Source organism: Garra rufa, chromosome 6, assembly GCF_049309525.1.
Source record: "Garra rufa chromosome 6, GarRuf1.0, whole genome shotgun sequence".
In the NCBI taxonomy this organism is placed as follows: Eukaryota; Metazoa; Chordata; class Actinopteri; order Cypriniformes; family Cyprinidae; genus Garra; species Garra rufa.
In genome coordinates this window covers 10,788,782-10,806,506 of record NC_133366.1, presented here as the reverse complement: position 1 = coordinate 10,806,506, position 17,725 = coordinate 10,788,782, and the positions used below count along the sequence as shown (strand labels likewise).

At 30.9% G+C, this 17,725-nt stretch overlaps 1 protein-coding gene across 1 annotated transcript in view; it reads right to left on the bottom strand.

The window, feature by feature from the left end:
- Positions 1 to 17,725, bottom strand: part of LOC141337203 (ovochymase) — a 34,200-nt gene that overhangs the window by 2,236 nt on the left and 14,239 nt on the right. Inside the window, exons 9-15 of the mRNA XM_073842978.1 lie at positions 17,357 to 17,497; positions 7,962 to 8,198; positions 7,567 to 7,752; positions 5,700 to 5,809; positions 5,416 to 5,516; positions 3,699 to 3,976; positions 1,001 to 1,164 (exon numbers count right to left, since the gene is read on the bottom strand). Of these exons, the coding sequence (XP_073699079.1) occupies positions 1,001 to 1,164; positions 3,699 to 3,976; positions 5,416 to 5,516; positions 5,700 to 5,809; positions 7,567 to 7,752; positions 7,962 to 8,198; positions 17,357 to 17,497 (1,217 nt within the window). The remainder of the gene's footprint in view (positions 1 to 1,000; positions 1,165 to 3,698; positions 3,977 to 5,415; positions 5,517 to 5,699; positions 5,810 to 7,566; positions 7,753 to 7,961; positions 8,199 to 17,356; positions 17,498 to 17,725) is intronic.

The following is a 17,725-nucleotide window of genomic DNA, read 5'->3' as shown; positions in this document are numbered from 1 at the left end:
TTTCCTTTATAAGCTTAATTGTGTAATGCCTATTAATTAATTTTCATAATTTTGACTTTATTTTTGTAATTTTTAAATACTTCAACTTCATTCTCATCATTTTGACTTTATTATCTAAATATTGACTTTATTCTTAAAATTTCAGCTTTTTTCCAAAATATTTTGACTTTCATGTCAAAATTTGTAAACTTTTTCTCATAATTTTTACTTTTTTCTCAATATTTTGACTTTATTCTTAATTTCACATTTATTTTTGAAATATTTAGACTTTATTCTCAAAATATTTTGACTTTTTTCTTGAAATATTTTGACTTTATTCTCATAATTTTGACTTTATTCTCAAAATTTTGACTTTTTTCTCGTAATTTTGACTTCATTATCAAAATAATTTAGCTTTATTCTTGGAATTTTAACTTTATTTTTTAAATATTTCAACTTTATTCTAAAAAACATTTTAACTTTATTCTAAAAATATTTACTTTTTTCTCACAGGTTAGATCATGTAACGATCATGTTCCATTAAGATATTTCCTACTGTAAATATGTCAAATCTTAATTTTTGATTTGTACTGCGCATTGCTATAAACTTCATTTGGCCAACTTTAAAGGCGATTTTCTCAATATTTAGATTTTTTTGCACCCTTAGATTCTAGTTTTTCCAGATCTTGGCCAAATAGTGTCCTCTCCTTACAAACCATGACTCAATGGAAAGCTTATTTGTCAAGCTTTCAGATGATCTCAATTTAAAAAAATTTACCCTTATGACTGGTTTTGTGGTTCAGGGTCACATATAAATACTACATATGCTACCTTAAACAGCATATACCAAAACAGCCTAACATTACTAAATAAAATGTTGTTGACATATGAAGTGGCAGAGGACTGTGCAAACTTTTTGAAGCCATCAACTCAATCTATGTTTTAATCTTTATTCTGAATCTGATCTGATCCTAACGCTAAGCTGATCCTAACTGTAGTTTATCTCAGAATCACTCCATACCTGGCATACAGACTTGAGCTCATCTGGTAAAGTGTATCCGCAGCAGATCATGGAGGGCTTCACCTGGAACCACCAATAGTCCATGCGTTTACAGGTGTCATATGGCACTACTGGCAGGGCCACCTGGTTCAGTGCCTCTGCGACTTTGGGAGCGGTGGAGTTACCTGTGAGCAAGATGACTTCATGTATTAGCAGATATTTAGCTTATTGTCTCTCAGAGGTAAAGGTAGCTAAAACATAAATACCAATTCTGATCTAACCTAGTATGTTTTTTTTTTTTCAGGATGTTTTATCATAACTGCACAGCAGAGGGCGCAATTGCCCTGAGTCTTTGGGGACTATCAGGACTGTCAGATATGTGGGCCAGTGAGTATATATTGTATATATAGGATCTGTATATTTTTGGTGCCTGTTTTTATACATCAGATCAGGGCAAATATGTTTATAAATCAAATTCAGATGGGGCTGCTGAAAAAGTAAAAGCGCCATTTTTTGAGTCACTCGCCTGAGCCATAAAAATGTCACAAGACCGTGCACTCTATAATGTTAGCTCCTTGCAGCAGAAACAAAGAAAATCTTAGAAGCCTGCCAAAAAGTTTTCAGATTCTGTCAGTGTTATCACGAAATACAAATTATAAATGTCTTTCATTTATTACCTCAATCTTATCATTTCTGTGAATTAATACTCATAATTTTGATTTTATTCTCAAAATCTTTTGACTTTATTCTCATAATTATTTCGTTACTTTCTAAATATTTTTACATTATTCTTGTAGTTATAACTTTATTTTTGAAATATTTAGATTTTTATTCTCAAGATATTTTGACTTTATTTTCAAAATATTTCAACTTTGTTCTCAAAATATATTTTGACTTCATTCTAAAAATATTTGGACTTTGTTCTCAAAATATATTTCGACTTCACTCTAAAAATATTTGGACTTTGTTCTCAAAATATATTTCGACTTCACTCTAAAAATATTTGGACTTTGTTCTCAAAATATATTTCAACTTCACTCTAAAAATATTTGGACTTTGTTCTCAAAATATATTTCGACTTCACTCTAAAAATATTTGGACTTTGTTCTCAAAATATATTTCAACTTCACTCTAAAAATATTTGGACTTTGTTCTCAAAATATATTTCAACTTCACTCTAAAAATATTTGGACTTTGTTCTCAAAATATATTTCGACTTCACTCTAAAAATATTTGGACTTTGTTCTCAAAATATATTTCGACTTCACTCTAAAAATATTTGGACTTTGTTCTCAAAATATATTTCAACTTCACTCTAAAAATATTTGGACTTTGTTCTCAAAATATATTTCAACTTCACTCTAAAAATATTTGGACTTTGTTCTCAAAATATATTTCGACTTCACTCTAAAAATATTTGGACTTTGTTCTCAAAATATATTTCGACTTCACTCTAAAAATATTTGGACTTTGTTCTCAAAATATATTTCAACTTCACTCTAAAAATATTTGGACTTTGTTCTCAAAATATATTTCGACTTCACTCTAAAAATATTTGGACTTTGTTCTCAAAATATATTTCGACTTCACTCTAAAAATATTTGGACTTTGTTCTCAAAATATATTTCGACTTCACTCTAAAAATATTTGGACTTTGTTCTCAAAATATATTTCGACTTCACTCTAAAAATATTTGGACTTTGTTCTCAAAATATATTTCAACTTCATTCTAAAAATATTTGGACTTTGTTCTCAAAATATATTTCAACTTCACTCTAAAAATATTTGGACTTTGTTCTCAAAATATATTTTGACTTCATTCTTAAAATATTTGGACTTTTTTCTCACATTATTTCGACTTTGTTCTCAAAATATTTGGACTTTATTCTCAAAATATATTGACTTTTTTCCTGTAATTTTTACTTTCTTTTCTAAATATTTTGACTTTATTCTTTTAATTTCAACTTAATTTTTAAAATATTTCCAATTTATTCTCAAAATATTTCAACTTTGTTGACTTTATTCTCAATATTTTTACTCTTTTTTTCCTCATAATTTGGACTTTATTTTTTAAAAATATTTCAACTTTATTCTCAAAATATTTTCGACTTTTTTTCTCATAATTTTAACTTTTTCAAAATATTTCCACTTTATTCTTGTAATTTCAACTTTATTTTTGAAATATTTCCACGTTATTCTCAAAATATATTGACTTTTTTTCCCTGTAATTTTTACTTTCTTTTCTAAATATTTTGACTTTATTCTTTTAATTTCAACTTTATTTTTGAAATATTTCGACTCTATTCTTAAAATATTTTGACTTTATTCTCATATTGCTATGACTTAATCCTTGTAATATTTTACTTTTTTCTAAAAATATTACAACTTTGATCTAATTTTAACAATTATTAACATGGCAAAAAAAACAAAACGCTGTTGTAATGACATCTATCAGCTGCTGAAGTTAACAATCTAGCTTCTGAAATGACCAACCTTTGACCTCCTGACATCAACTACCCATAAAGAAGAAGTCCTCCCCAAAATTTACATTACTGGCAGAAAGCACCTCCATGTATTTTGATTGACTAACATGTTTTCTCAGATTGTTTCATCTATTTATATATGTACTGCATACTTCAGTTTTGAAAAACCACCACAACACTTTATTATTTCTATCACTATATTTCAGTGTCTGGACAACATAGAACCGTAACCTAACCTGTTTCATCTCCCCAGCCAGTGGCGTAGCATTTTTTTCCTCCAGGCAGAACCTCCTCAGATGAAGGCAGGCAGGCGAAATCAATGTAGTTGCTGGGTGTCACTTCTCCATCTAGTCGCACCAGAGCGATGTCGAACTCCACAGTCGGTACAGTCGGGTACTGGAAGCCCTCGTGACGATAGATGCCAAGAATATTAAAGCACTGCTCATTCGGCTCAGAGAAGGTCAGGTTGTGCTTCCCTAGACACATCTTCCAGCGATGCAGCTCATCGGCATACCTGATAAAAGTTGACACACACAGGATGATCAAAACCCAGACATTATATATATATACTGTATATGATATACACACACACACACACACACACACACACACACACTGCCACTCAAAAGTTTGGGATCAGTAAGATTTTTAATGGTTTTTAAAGACAATTCTTATGCTCATCAAGGTTGCATTTATTTGATCAAAAATACAGAAAAAATCTGTAATATTGTTAAATATTATTTCAATTTAATAATTTCAAAATAACTGTTTTGTGAATATATTTTAAAGTGTAATTTATTCCTGTGATACTCATGTCACATGATCCTTCAGAAATCATTCTAATGTGCTGATTTATTATCAATGTTGAAAACCATTGTGCTGTTTAATCTGTTTTTGGAACCTGTGGTACTTTTTTTCAGGATTCTTATCAATAAAAGGTTAAAAAAATATTTGAGAAACTTTTTCTGTAGAAAACTTTTCTTTTTAGAAAAATTTTCTGTAAAGCTGCTTTGCAACAATTTGTATCGTGAAAAGCGCTATACAAATAAAATTTAATTGAAAAAACAACAGCATTTATTTAAAATGAGGATTTCTGAATTGGAGGATTGTGAATATTATTTAAATTTAAGATAACTGTTTTGTATGTGAATATATTTTAAAATGTAATTTATTCGTGTGATGCGAAGCTGAATTTTCTGCATCATTACTCCAGTCTTCAGTGTCACATGATCCTCCAGAAATCATTCTAATATGCTGAATGTTGAAAACTGATACTTTTTTCAGGATTCTTATCAATAAAAGGTAAAAAAAGGGTAAAAAAAAAACTTAATTTTAGAAACTTTAATTTTCTGTAAAGCTGTTTTGCAACAATTTGTATCGTGAAAAGTGCTATACAAATAAACTTGAATTTAATTGAACTGAAAAAAGACCTGCATTTATTTAAAATAGAAAGGATTTCTAACAATATACAATACTGTTCAAAAGTTTGGGTTCAGTAAATTATTATTCTTTCTTTTTTTATATTGTTAGAAAATATTTATATTTCGAATAAATGCTGTTTTTTAACTTGTTATTTATCAAAGAATCCTGAAAAAAAGAATCACAGGTTCCAAAAACTATTGAGCAGCACAACTGTTTCCAGCACTGATAATTCTAATAATAAATCAGCATATTAGAATGATTTCTGAAAGATCATGTGACACTTAAGACTGGAGTAACAGCTGATGAAAATTCAGTTTTGAATCACAGGAATACATTATAATTTAAAGTATATTAAAATTAAAAACATTATTTTATATTGTCATAACATTTTGCAACATTACTGTGTTTTTTTGTATTTTTGATCACATAAATGCAGCCTTGATGAGCATAAGACACTTATTTAAAAAACATTACAGGTCTTACTGATCCCAAACTTTTGAGCAGCAGTGTAAAAAAGATTTTTGATTTCACCTGATGAAGCAGTGAGCAGCTGTCAGGACCCAGTTTTTATGGATGAGAGTTCCTCCACATGTATGACCGAACTTTGGTGAAGACTCAGAATCACGCAAAACCTTCAATAAAAAACACATTTTTTTTATTTAAAATGCATGAGAATAAGCACACTGACCCTGCTAATTACACATATCATTAGCTTAAGATAAACTGAATTTTATCTTTAATGAGATAAAATGACAAACATTAACTTTCCTGTCATACGGGGAAAGGTTTGAGATTAGATGAAGGCTTAACTGTACCTGCATGGATACTTGCCACGGCCAGGAGTGAGCTTTGGCAGGTTCTCCGTTCACTATGCGAGTACTGACATCCGGAGGGATCGTGGGCTTCCCGCAGCTCTCAGGCCAGTCTGTGAAAGAAGAGGTCTCTGCATTCAGGTGAAGGCTTTCATCTGCGGAGATTTCTAACATGCTGAATGATTTCAGCTGTCAATTACCCTCGCTTTGAATTACCCAGAAAAATAGACCAGAGTCTTCAAAGGATTTTTTGGTACCGCAGTGAAAAATGTGAGGGGTTCTTGCAAAGTGATGACTGTGATGCCAGGGTTTGTGCTTCTTGCAACCTTTATAGGTGGTTTTCAGGTCGTTGCTAGGGTGTTCTAGGTGGTTTTGAGTGTTACTATGCAGTTTTAGTCAGTGCTACGCTGTTCTGACATGTGACAGAAAAAATATGAAAATAAAATTGTTAAATTACTTGTAGTTATTTTAATTTATTAGAGAAATAATAACATTTTTATTATAGTAAAAATATGAAAATCAAAATATTTGTAAATATTAAAAATTATTGGAGAAAAATGGCATTTATATTATCGAAAAAATATGAAAATAAAATTATTTGTAATTATTTCAAATTATTAGAGAAAAAACAGCATTTTCTTATAATAGATTAAATATAAAAATAAAATGATTTATATATATTTAAAATTATTAGAGAAACAATACCATTTTTATTATAGAAAAATATGAAAATAAAATGATTTGTAATATTTCAAATTATTAGAGAAAAAATAGCATTTCCTATTATAGCAAAAATATGAAAATAAAAATATTTGTAATTATTTCAAATTATTGGAGAAAAATAGCATTTTTATTATAGAAAAAAATATGAAAATAAAATATTTGTAATTATTTAAAATTATTATTGAAAGTATAGCATTTTATTATAAAATAATATGAACAAATATTTATTTGTAATTATTTAATTATTTAACAGCATTTTTTATTATAGTAAAATATAAAAATAAAAATATTTGTAATTATTTAAAATGATTAATGAAAAATAGCATTTTATTATAAAAAAATTTAATTATTTGTAATATTTCAAATTATTAGACAAAGAATAGCATTTTCTATTATAGGTAAAATATGAAAATAAAATATATTCTAATTATTTAAAATTATTAGAGAAATAATACATTTTTATAGACAAAATGAAAATAAAATGATTAAATTACTTGTAATTATTTAAAATTATTAGAGGAAGTATAGCATTTTTACTATAGTAAAATATGAAAATAAAAACATTTGAAATTATTTAAAATTATTCAAGGAAAAAATAGCATTTTTATTATAGAAAAATATGAAAATAAAATGATTTGTAATATTTCAAATTATTAGAAAGAACAGCATTTTCTATTATAGATAAAATATGAAAATAAAATGATTTGTATTTATTTTAAATTATTAGAGAAAGAATACACTTTTATAGACAACATGAAAATAAAATTATTTGTAATTATTTCAAATTATTAGAGAAAGAACAGCATTTTTATTATAGATAAAATGTGAAAGTTAAATTTGTAATAATTAAAAATTATTAGAGAAAGAATAGCATTTTGTACATAACAAAACTCAACCACTTGATTGCTTGTATTGTTAAAAAACGTAAACTATTCTATCAAAAGCTCTTATCTGCTAAATATGATTATATGGCATGAATATATTAGGATATTATCAACATTAACATCAAGATTTTATATAAAGCTGTGTAGAAGCAATGCAAAAAGTACATTGACGACTGATTTGACGTGCAATGGTTAATAATCTGGTTAGGATTGTTAGCTCTTGATTTATATTAATTTGCTGGACCTGAGATTTTTGTTCATACCTATCTTGATGTCATCCCATGGGTTGGGCGGCACCGGAGGCTCAGTAGGCGTTGGTAAGGTGGAATCGGTTGTCCAGTGTGCATAAAAGCCTTTCGCCTCAATGAAAAAGTCAGCATAGAAGCGTATCACAAGCTCATTTGTTGTGCTTTCGATGAGAGAAGGAATTTTGGAGCCACAAAAGGGGCCTGTGAGGTGAAAAAAGTACATTTATTTGAGTGTATTGCCTTCTTAAAAGCATGCAAGTCGTACCATTTTAGTAGACAGTATATTATAAACATATGTCTGGTTTGAATGAATGAAGGTCATAAATATGTCACAGTTTTATCTGATTTAAAGGGCCTCATAAACAGGCGCCCTTGACAACGCATTCAATAACATCCTTGTCCTCACTCACCGTATTTTTTCGCTCCAGGTTGTGTTCCGTCGTAGACTACCACGTTGTCATTGCACTGGCCGAAAAGGATGCCAGCCTCTTCCACGTCAAAATGAGTGAACGTCAATTTAATGGTCTTCCCCTTGGGAACGCGTATGGTCCACAGACACATGCTGTTAGCTGGATAGTTCGTGGGCCAGTTTTGAGACTTGATGATGCCTGTCTCCTCCTGTGAGAAACCTCCACATCCCTGGATATCTGCAGGACATCATAAGTGAGGTTTGCTGCCTTCGGACAGAGTAACAGCTATTAAATGTGACAGTTAAAGGTAGAATTGTTCCAACCAAGCGAAATGTCAGAAAATCGTGTCTTGCTATTATAGCAGAAGTCAGCTGGTACATGGCATCTCAGCCACATGTCACCAGGGTCCAAAATAAACTTTTTGCCATACTTTTTCAACTGGCTATGATGCAGTATTTTAAAAAAACAACAACATATATTTTTGTCCTAAATACAATGGGATAATTTAGATGTTTCCTTGCATATTTCTGACAAACAGTGCATAGCTGTGTTTATCAAAAGCATTATAATTTTGTCTGTAAAAATACGTGTCTGTAGGGATTTTTCCATTTTTTTCTACTATCTTTTCTATAGGTCACTGGGCTACTTACAAAATTAATACAAGATCAGACAATCACTACAAGCAACTTATTTTGTCTCCCATATTTTAGTTTTGTGGTTTAATAGAATTTTTAAAAATAAAATAAAATAATATTATTATTGTAATTATTTAAACATTTTAAAGAAAAAAAATCTGAAAACAAAATTATTCAATTGTCATTTTTTACAATTATTAGAGAAAGTATAGCATTTTTTTATTATAGAACAAATATGAAAATAAAATTATTTGTATTTATTTAAAATTTTTAAAGAAGATCAGACAATTACTACAAGCAACTTATTTTGTCTCCCGTATTTTAGTTTTATGGATCGATAGAATTTTAAAAATAAAGTAAAATTATATTATTATTATAATTATTTAAAATTTTTAAAGAAAAGCAATTTATAGAAAAAAAATCTGAAAACAAAATTATTAAATGACTTGTAATTTTTACAATTATTAGAGAAAGTATTACATTTTTTATTATAGAACAAATATGAAAATAAAATTATTTGTATTTATTTAAAATATTTAAAGAAGATCAGACAATTACTACAAGCAACTTACTTTGTCTCCCGTATTTTAGTTTTATGGATCGATAGAATTTTAAAAATAAAGTAAAATTATATTATTATTATAATTATTTAAAATTTTTAAAGAAAAACAATTTATAGAAAAAAATCTGAAAACAAAATTATTAAATTACTTGTTTTTTTTACAATTATTAGAGAAAGTATAGAATTGTTTATTATAGAACAAATATGAAAATAAAATTATTTGTAATTATTTAAATTTTTTGAGAAAGAACAGCATTTTTTATTAAAGGTAAACATGAAAATACAATTATTTGTAATTATTTAAAATTACTATAGAAAGAGAAGCATTTTTTATTATAGATAAAACATGAAATACAACTATTTGTAATTATTTAAAATGATTAGAGTAAGAATAGCATTTTTATTATAGATAAATCATTAAAATGTAATTATTTTTTATTATTTAAAATTATTAGAGTAAGAATAAGTTTTATTATAGAAAATATGAAAAAACTATTATTTGCAATTATTTAAAATTATTAGAGAAAAGAATAGCAGCTTTATTATAGTAAAAATGTGAAAATATAATCATTTGTAATTATTTAAAATTATTAGAGAAAGAACAACATTTTTATTATAGATTAAAAAAATAGGGAAATAAAATTATTTGTAATTAAGAATAGCATTTTTTTTTTGCCAACATTCTTTTTTTTATTGTTTTCATAATACAACAAAAAAATTAAAACAATACAATTACATGTTTTGAACGAACATGTCAACCCCCACCCCGTCCCTTACAGGATTTCAAATTCTTGGTTGGGATTCAGGTTAATGGGTTTATAAGAAAAAGTACATAATCTTACAACAAACATATTTCTGTAATATTAACTACTGCAGAGAGCTACTATTTATATGTCCCCAGGTTCCTCCATTACATGTGACAAATCTGTCCTGGATACATAGCAAATAAAGGGGTCCCAGATCTGGTGGAAATTATGTTGTTGGTGTTTCATTGTATATGTAATTTTCTCCAAAGGGAGAGTTGAAGACATTTCAGACAGCCACCTCTTTACACTTGGACTACTGGTGTTTCTCCATGAGAGGGCTATTACTCTCTTTGCAATTAGTGCACTTAAGTCTACAAATATTCGCTGATGTTTTTTAAACTTCACATTATCTGGATATAGACCAAATATAAACAAATGTGGGATTAGGGGAATTTGAATCTGCAAAATATTTTGAATACATTGTTTTATTCCTTGCCAGAATTTTTGTATTTTTGTACATTGCCAGATACAGTGGAAAAATGTACCTTTTTCTTTTTCACATTTAACACAAATATCCGGTATAGCGCTGTTATATTTGTGAAGTTTTTCTGGAGTGATATATGTACGCATTAACCAGTTGTATTGTAATACTTTCAGACGAGTGTTAGTAGTTCTTGATTGTGCTCGAGAGCATGCCTCCCCCCATTTTTCTATTGGGATGTCCTCCTGTAGATCTTCTCTCCATGCCTCCAGCCGCCCTGCTGATGATTCTATACTTCCATCTACTAAACATTTATAAATTTTGGATATTAAACCCCTGCTTGAGCAATCCATATTCATTATTTTTTCTACTGTAGACTTTTCAGGGATGCATAATGTTTGATTTTGGTGTGTTCTAATGAAGTTCTTCAACTGCAGGTATTTAAAAAAGTGATTACGGGGTATATTAAATTGATCTACTATTTCTTCAAATGACATCAGCACTTTTTGTGAGTTATAAAGGTCTCCTATTTTTCCTAGTCCTTTAGTAGCCCAGGTTTTAAAGCCCCCATCCATTTTACCTGGAGGGAAGGAGTAATTACCCCATATTGGACTGAAGATAGAGAGGTGGGGTGTTTCTCTCAGATATTTTTTAGCTTGATGCCATACTACAATCATATTTTTCACAATAGGGTTTTTTGTGTTCTTTTTGAGCATTTTAGTGCTTGCTGAGTACAGGTAGACTGGGAGGGGCAGATCTAGCTGTAACTCTTCCATTCCTTTCCAGAGAGGATCATCTCTTTCTGTGAAGTAAAACAACATTGTTCTTAATTGAGCTGCCCAATAGTACCAGAGAGGACAGGGACATTTGAGTCCCCCTCTATCATAAGGTAAGTAAAGTAATGTTAGTCGTGTCCGGGGACGTCTCTTGTTCCACAAGAATCTAATGAATAGTCTTTTAAGCTGAGTGAACAGGTTACTTGGAGGAGGAAGGGGAAGGTTTTGAAACAAATACAACAATTTGGGCATTATATTCATTTTGAGGACATTAATTTTTCCTATTAGTGACATGGGTATGGGTGTCCACCTTTCCAGTAATTTTGAGATTTCTTGTAGTAATGGTTCATAATTACTGGCTACAATATATTTAAGTTGTGGGACAATTTGAATGCCTAGATATGTAAAACAATCCACAATTTTAAATTGAGTGGCTGCTTTAGGAGGACTTTTATTTTCTAGCTGATTTAAGAACATTATTGATGATTTTGATTTGTTTAATTTATATCCTGAGATTTTTCCAAATACTTTAAGGAGTTCTAATAGTTCAGGAATGGATTTTTCCATCTCTTTAAGGAATATGATTACGTCATCTGCAAATAAAGCCAGACGGTGTTCCTGTCGTCCAATTGATATGCCTGTTATATTTTGGTGTGTTCTTACTGCTATTGCTAGTGGTTCTATAGCCATAATAAAAAGGAGAGGGGATAGGGGATCTCCTTGTCTACAACCTCTTTGTATCCTAATGGTTTTGGAAGTATTACGGTTAGTTATGATTTCTGCATATGGTTCTGTATATAGTAGTTTTATCCATTTATTAAAGTTTTCTCCAAAGCCAAAACGTCTGAGGATTTCAAATAAATAAAGCCATTCTACTCTGTCAAAGGCTTTTTCAGCGTCCAATGACAGTAATGCTGTATCTGTTGCTCCCTTCTCCTCAAATAATATATTTAGAATTCTCCTAACATTATGGAAGCCTTGCCTACCTTGTACAAAGCCATTTTGGTCTTTGTCAATAATATTCGGAATTAATTTCTCCAGTCTCCTGGCTATTATTTTACTCAAAATTTTTAGATCCACATTTAAAAGACTGATTGGCCTAAAGTTTTCACATTTGTTATTCGGTTTGCCCGGTTTTGGTAATAAAGTGATTAATGCTCCCCTTAGCGATGTTGGAAGGGTTCCGTTGTGAAAGGATTCCTTAAACATTTCCAGTAATGCAGGCATCAGTCTATGCTTGAACATTTTATATACCTCAATGGGTATTCCATCTGGCCCAGGGGTTTTCCCTGCTTTGATACTGTCAATAGCCATAGATAGTTCCATTAATGTTATATCTTTCTCTAGTTCTTCCTTAATTTCTTCTGATATTTGGGGAATTTGGATCTTGTCCAGAAAAATATTCATTTCAGATGTGTTTGGACCCATTTCCGAGCTATAGAGCTTTTCATAAAATATTTTGAAATTTTCATTTATTTCAATGGGGTCAACTATATTTTCATTATTATCATTTTGTAGTGAGGTTATAAGTCTTTCATTCTGCATTTGTTTGATGCGCCATGCTAGCACTCTGCCAGGCTTTTCACCTTGATCATAGAACGTCTGTTTAAGTCGTAGTAAACTTGATAAAGCTGTTGTTGTAGATATTTCATTGTATTGTGTTCTTAACAATAGTAATCTTTGATGGGCATCTTGAGAACCTGACTGGTAGTATTCTTCTTCTAATTTCTTTATTTTTGTTTCTAATGATTTTGTTTTATTGTAGGTTTCTTTAGCTTTAAAGCTGGTAATATTAATTATTTGTCCCCTGATAAAGGCCTTAAACGCTTCCCATCTGATACTTTGTGAGGTTTCTATTGTATTTGTTTCAAAGTAATATTTAATCTGTTCATCTAGAGAAGTAACAAAGCCAGTGTCAGCCAGCCATTTTGTTTTAAATCTCCATTTGGGAATATCACTGGTCAGTTTAGGGTCATGATAAACTAAAGAGTTTGGGGCGTGATCTGACAGGAGTATGGCGTCATAGGACACCTCCTTTATTTTATATTTTAGTTGTGCTGAAATCAAAAAGAAATCTATGCGGGAATATGACTGGTATGTACCGGAGTAACATGAGTATTTTTTCCCATTGGGATTATCTTCCCTCCAAACATCAACTAAACTCATTTCTTTCATAAAATGATGAATTACACCCCTACTTCTTGGATGTGACAGGTCGACCCCTGAACTTTTGTCTTTCTGGGGATCTAAGGTGCAATTAAAATCACCTGCCATTATATAAGCACCAGGAAAGGAGGCAACAGTAAGAAATAGGTTTTGGAAAAATTTGGGATCGTCCGTATTTGGAGCATAAATATTTATTAGAGTTAATTGTTCCTTAAGAATTGCCCCTTGAATAATCAAATATCGTCCTGCCTTATCTTTGATAACTTTATGAATTTGTAATGGAATAGAATCGTGGATCAAGGTCATGACACCCCTTGCCTGAGAGGTAAAGGGAGCTGACAGAATTTTACCCCTCCACCTCCTCCTCACTTTAAGCTCATCTTCATGTGTTAGATGGGTTTCTTGAAGGAACACTATTTTAGACTGTAAAATTTTAATCCTGTTCATAACTTGTTTGACCTTTTTTATTTTTTGTAGCCCTCTGCAGTTCCAGGATGTAATTCTAACCTTAAGATCAACAGACATATGAACCAAATGTTTTAAATTTTCCCAACACTATAAGTATTTTCAGATTGAACAAAAAAAGAGAACACAAAATAAAACTGTCTCCCTCAGCTAACATTAATCCACCTGAGTATCACCCTATCAGGTGTCCCCCTCCCGTTTGTATATTGGACTTACCGAAAGCAAAGAACTGATCTACACAGTGTGAAGATCAGTATAGCTATGCTGATGTCTAAAACAAATAATAATAAAATAAACAACAGAATGAGCTTAATTACTCTGCTACTTTGATGTAGAAAATTATTTTAAGCAGTCCAGCAAACGAAAACGAATCCATATTTGGTTAGTTAAACAGTGCATATCAAAAATTGCCTTTTATCAATAGTTCAGGGAGGGAGAGCGCTCAGAACTCAGGATAGCAACTTAACTTTCTCCCCCTCCACTTCTGTGTCTCTGCACTGCATCAAAATATCAGAGTAGCATTCCACCAATAGTTCTGGATTACATTTCCTACGGTGCCATGTGTTCTTCAGTACCTCCATCTGGATGATTAACGTTATCTGACTGGATCTTCTTAATGAAGCGCTCGGCTTCGTCGGCGCTGTTGAAGATGTGTGAGCGCTCCTTGTAGGTAACAATAAGCCGTGCAGGGTGGATCATACCGTACCGGAGCCCCAGTGAACGGAGTTGTCGCCTCGCCTCCTCAAACTCTTTTATTTTCTTGTGCGTCTCTGCTGTCATGTCTTGATAGAATCTCACCGGACGGTTTTTGTAGAGGACTTTTTCTTTCGCCCTGGCCGCTCTCATCACCGCTTCTTTGTCTTTATAGTTCAAAAACTTCATTATAAGGGTTCTAGGCGCGGAGTCAGTCTTATGTTGTCCTCTTGGTCCAAGCCTGTGTGCTCTTTCCACCGTAATTTTCCCCTGGAGGTGCTGAAGCTCCAGTACCTCCGGTATCCAACTTTCCAGGAATCCACAGGTGTCTTCACCTTCCGCGCCCTCAGGGAGATTCACAAGCCGTACATTAGAGCGACGTGAGCGAGCTTCTAGGTCCAATACTTTTTCTTCCAGATCTTTGTTTTTCCCCTCTAGATTTTGTACCTTCTTCTGGAGCGTAGTCACATCATCTTCTGTTGTTGATATTCTCGTCTCCACCCGCGTAATTCTTTCTGAGCAGTCTGTAATGTCTCTCCTTACATTTTCAATTGCAGAAAGGATGCCATCAAATTTGGATGAGAACTCAGTCTTCATAGTGTTAATAGCTGCCAGTATTGTCGATAAGGAAGTGCCGGGCTCTTCCCTGACGGTATGAGTGTTTCCCTCCAACTGTTTCTCAGAGCTAGCCATAGGGCCATCACTGCTAGCACCAGCGCTAGCTTCCATGACGTCCTCGTTAGCGATGAGCTTGGCTTTGGCAGTCGTAGTTGCAAAATTAGTTACTTTGGTTTGTTTTGTCTTGTTCCGATTTGACTTTCTTTGTGACATCGGTATCTTCTCTAACCCTGATATTTAGTTGGGCTGGACAATAGTTCTATTTTAACAAGGATTTAAATCGTTTAGTAGCAGAGCAGTCTTACGCACGTCTACTCAGCAAGCTGCCATAACCGGAAGTCCAAGAATAGCATTTTTATTGTAATAAAAAAGGAAAATAGAATTATTTGTAATTATTTAAAATTAGAGAAAGAACAGCATTTTTTATTATAGATTAAAAAAATAGGGAAATAAAATTATTTGTAATTAAGAATAGCATTTTTATTGTAATAAAAAAGGAAAATAGAATTATTTGTAATTATTTAAAATGATTAGAGAAAGAACAGCATTTTTTATTATAGATTAAAAAAATAGGAAAATAGAATTATTTGTAATTAAGGATAGCATTTTTATTGTAGTAAAAATATGAAAATATAATTATTTGTAATTACTTAAAATTATTAGAGAAAGAACAGCATTTTTTATTATAGATTAAAAAAATAGGGAAATAAAATTATTTGTAATTAAGAATAGCATTTTTATTGTAATAAAAAAGGAAAATAGAATTATTTGTAATTATTTAAAATGATTAGAGAAAGAACAGCATTTTTTATTATAGATTAAAAAAATAGGAAAATAGAATTATTTGTAATTAAGGATAGCATTTTTATTGTAGTAAAAATATGAAAATATAATTATTTGTAATTACTTAAAATTATTAGAGAAAGAACAGCATTTTTTATTACAAATAAAATATGAAAATAAAATTATTTGTAATTATTTAAAATTATTAGAGAAAGAACAGCATTTTATTATAGATAAAATATGAAAATAAAATTATTTGTAATTATTTTAAATTATTAGAGAAAGAACAACATTTTTATTATAGATACAATATGAAAATAAGATTATTTGCAATTATTTTAAATTATTAGAGAAGAATGCATTTTTATAGACAAAATATAAAATAAAATTATTAAATTACTTGTAACTGTTTTAAATTATTAGAGGAATTATATAATTTTTATTATATAGAAAAAATATGAAAAAATGATTCGTAATTATTTAAATTTATTAGAGAAAGTATAGCTTTTTTATTATAGAAAAATATGAAAATAAAATTATTTGTAATTATTTAAAATGATTAGAGAAACTCATAAGTATGGTGTAAACATAATCATGACATAAATATGACTTTTTCAGGACTTTCATGGTTTTTTAAATAGAAAGCAATAATTTGTTTTATTTAAATATGCTCTACATTGATATTTTGACCATATGAACAAATTTCTTATGCAATATGCACAGTAAACAGCCTAAAATCATGTATCATCAAGATTAGATAATCACCGAAAATATGAATATTTATTTTCTTTGTCATATTTTTGTGGCTTATTAGCATTTTTGCAGTATGAAGCATGAAAAGATTATTCAAAAGCAAAAATATGTTATGAAATGTTCTATAAGACCTTCTTTTTTGTTCATTTCTGGTTCTCCGCACAGGCAGAAGGAAACCGCAGGCAGAATTTACTGTGAGTCTAAGGAGAATATGTCACAGAGACAAGCTTTAACTGTGAGCGCTTGCAATGCATGTTAATGGAGGCGTCAATCAGCATGACTACAGATGGTTTCCTCTCCTTTTTTAGGGGTGTAGCATCTGGTGACGGGGGGAAATGTTTTTCATAAATCCAGGAATGTGTATATTTACTGTGAAATATAGCTCTTTCAGCTGACACTGTGTCAGCGAGGACATTTATTTGAGCGATTTGGCACAATTCCAGCTTGTGCAACAGATTTAGAATGAAATCTCTAAAATATTATTAAGATACTGGTAAAATTGGACGATTAAATGATGTTAACTGTGTGTTTCCAACCCTCATTACCTTGACTTCAAAATATCCACAGGAGCCACACATATACAAAATCCTGCTAGACACACAGCGTTGCTAATGGCTGTTGTCTCGCATCCACATCAGCGGGATTTAGCCGAGGTGTGTGTATGTGAGTGTAGGTCTGAGTAGATAGACATCTTTATATGTTTGCTTGGTGTTTTACCAGAAAGGTCCTCTGGATGCACAGCTTCCCATGTGGCAGAGAAGCCGCGGTCGGCTAGCCGAGCGTCTGACTGGAAACTTAGCGACATGACGTTGCTGACACTGATAAATACCGGTGGAAGAACAAACCCGCAGAGTGTGCCTGAGAGAAAGAGATAAAAAAAAGAAAGTTTCTGCATTGCTCTCCATCTCCTGGCCCAAAGTCAGAGCATTGACGTTGCTGGTTATGCATCATTTGTACTCAAGGCCACCTACAGTACAAGGTTAGTCGAAGTTTCTTGCATCAACAAGACTTCAACAGTTTTTGCAAGACACCCACCCCTTCTGGCACTTGGAAATAAACAGGCTATTTTTGGTGCTGAACATTAAA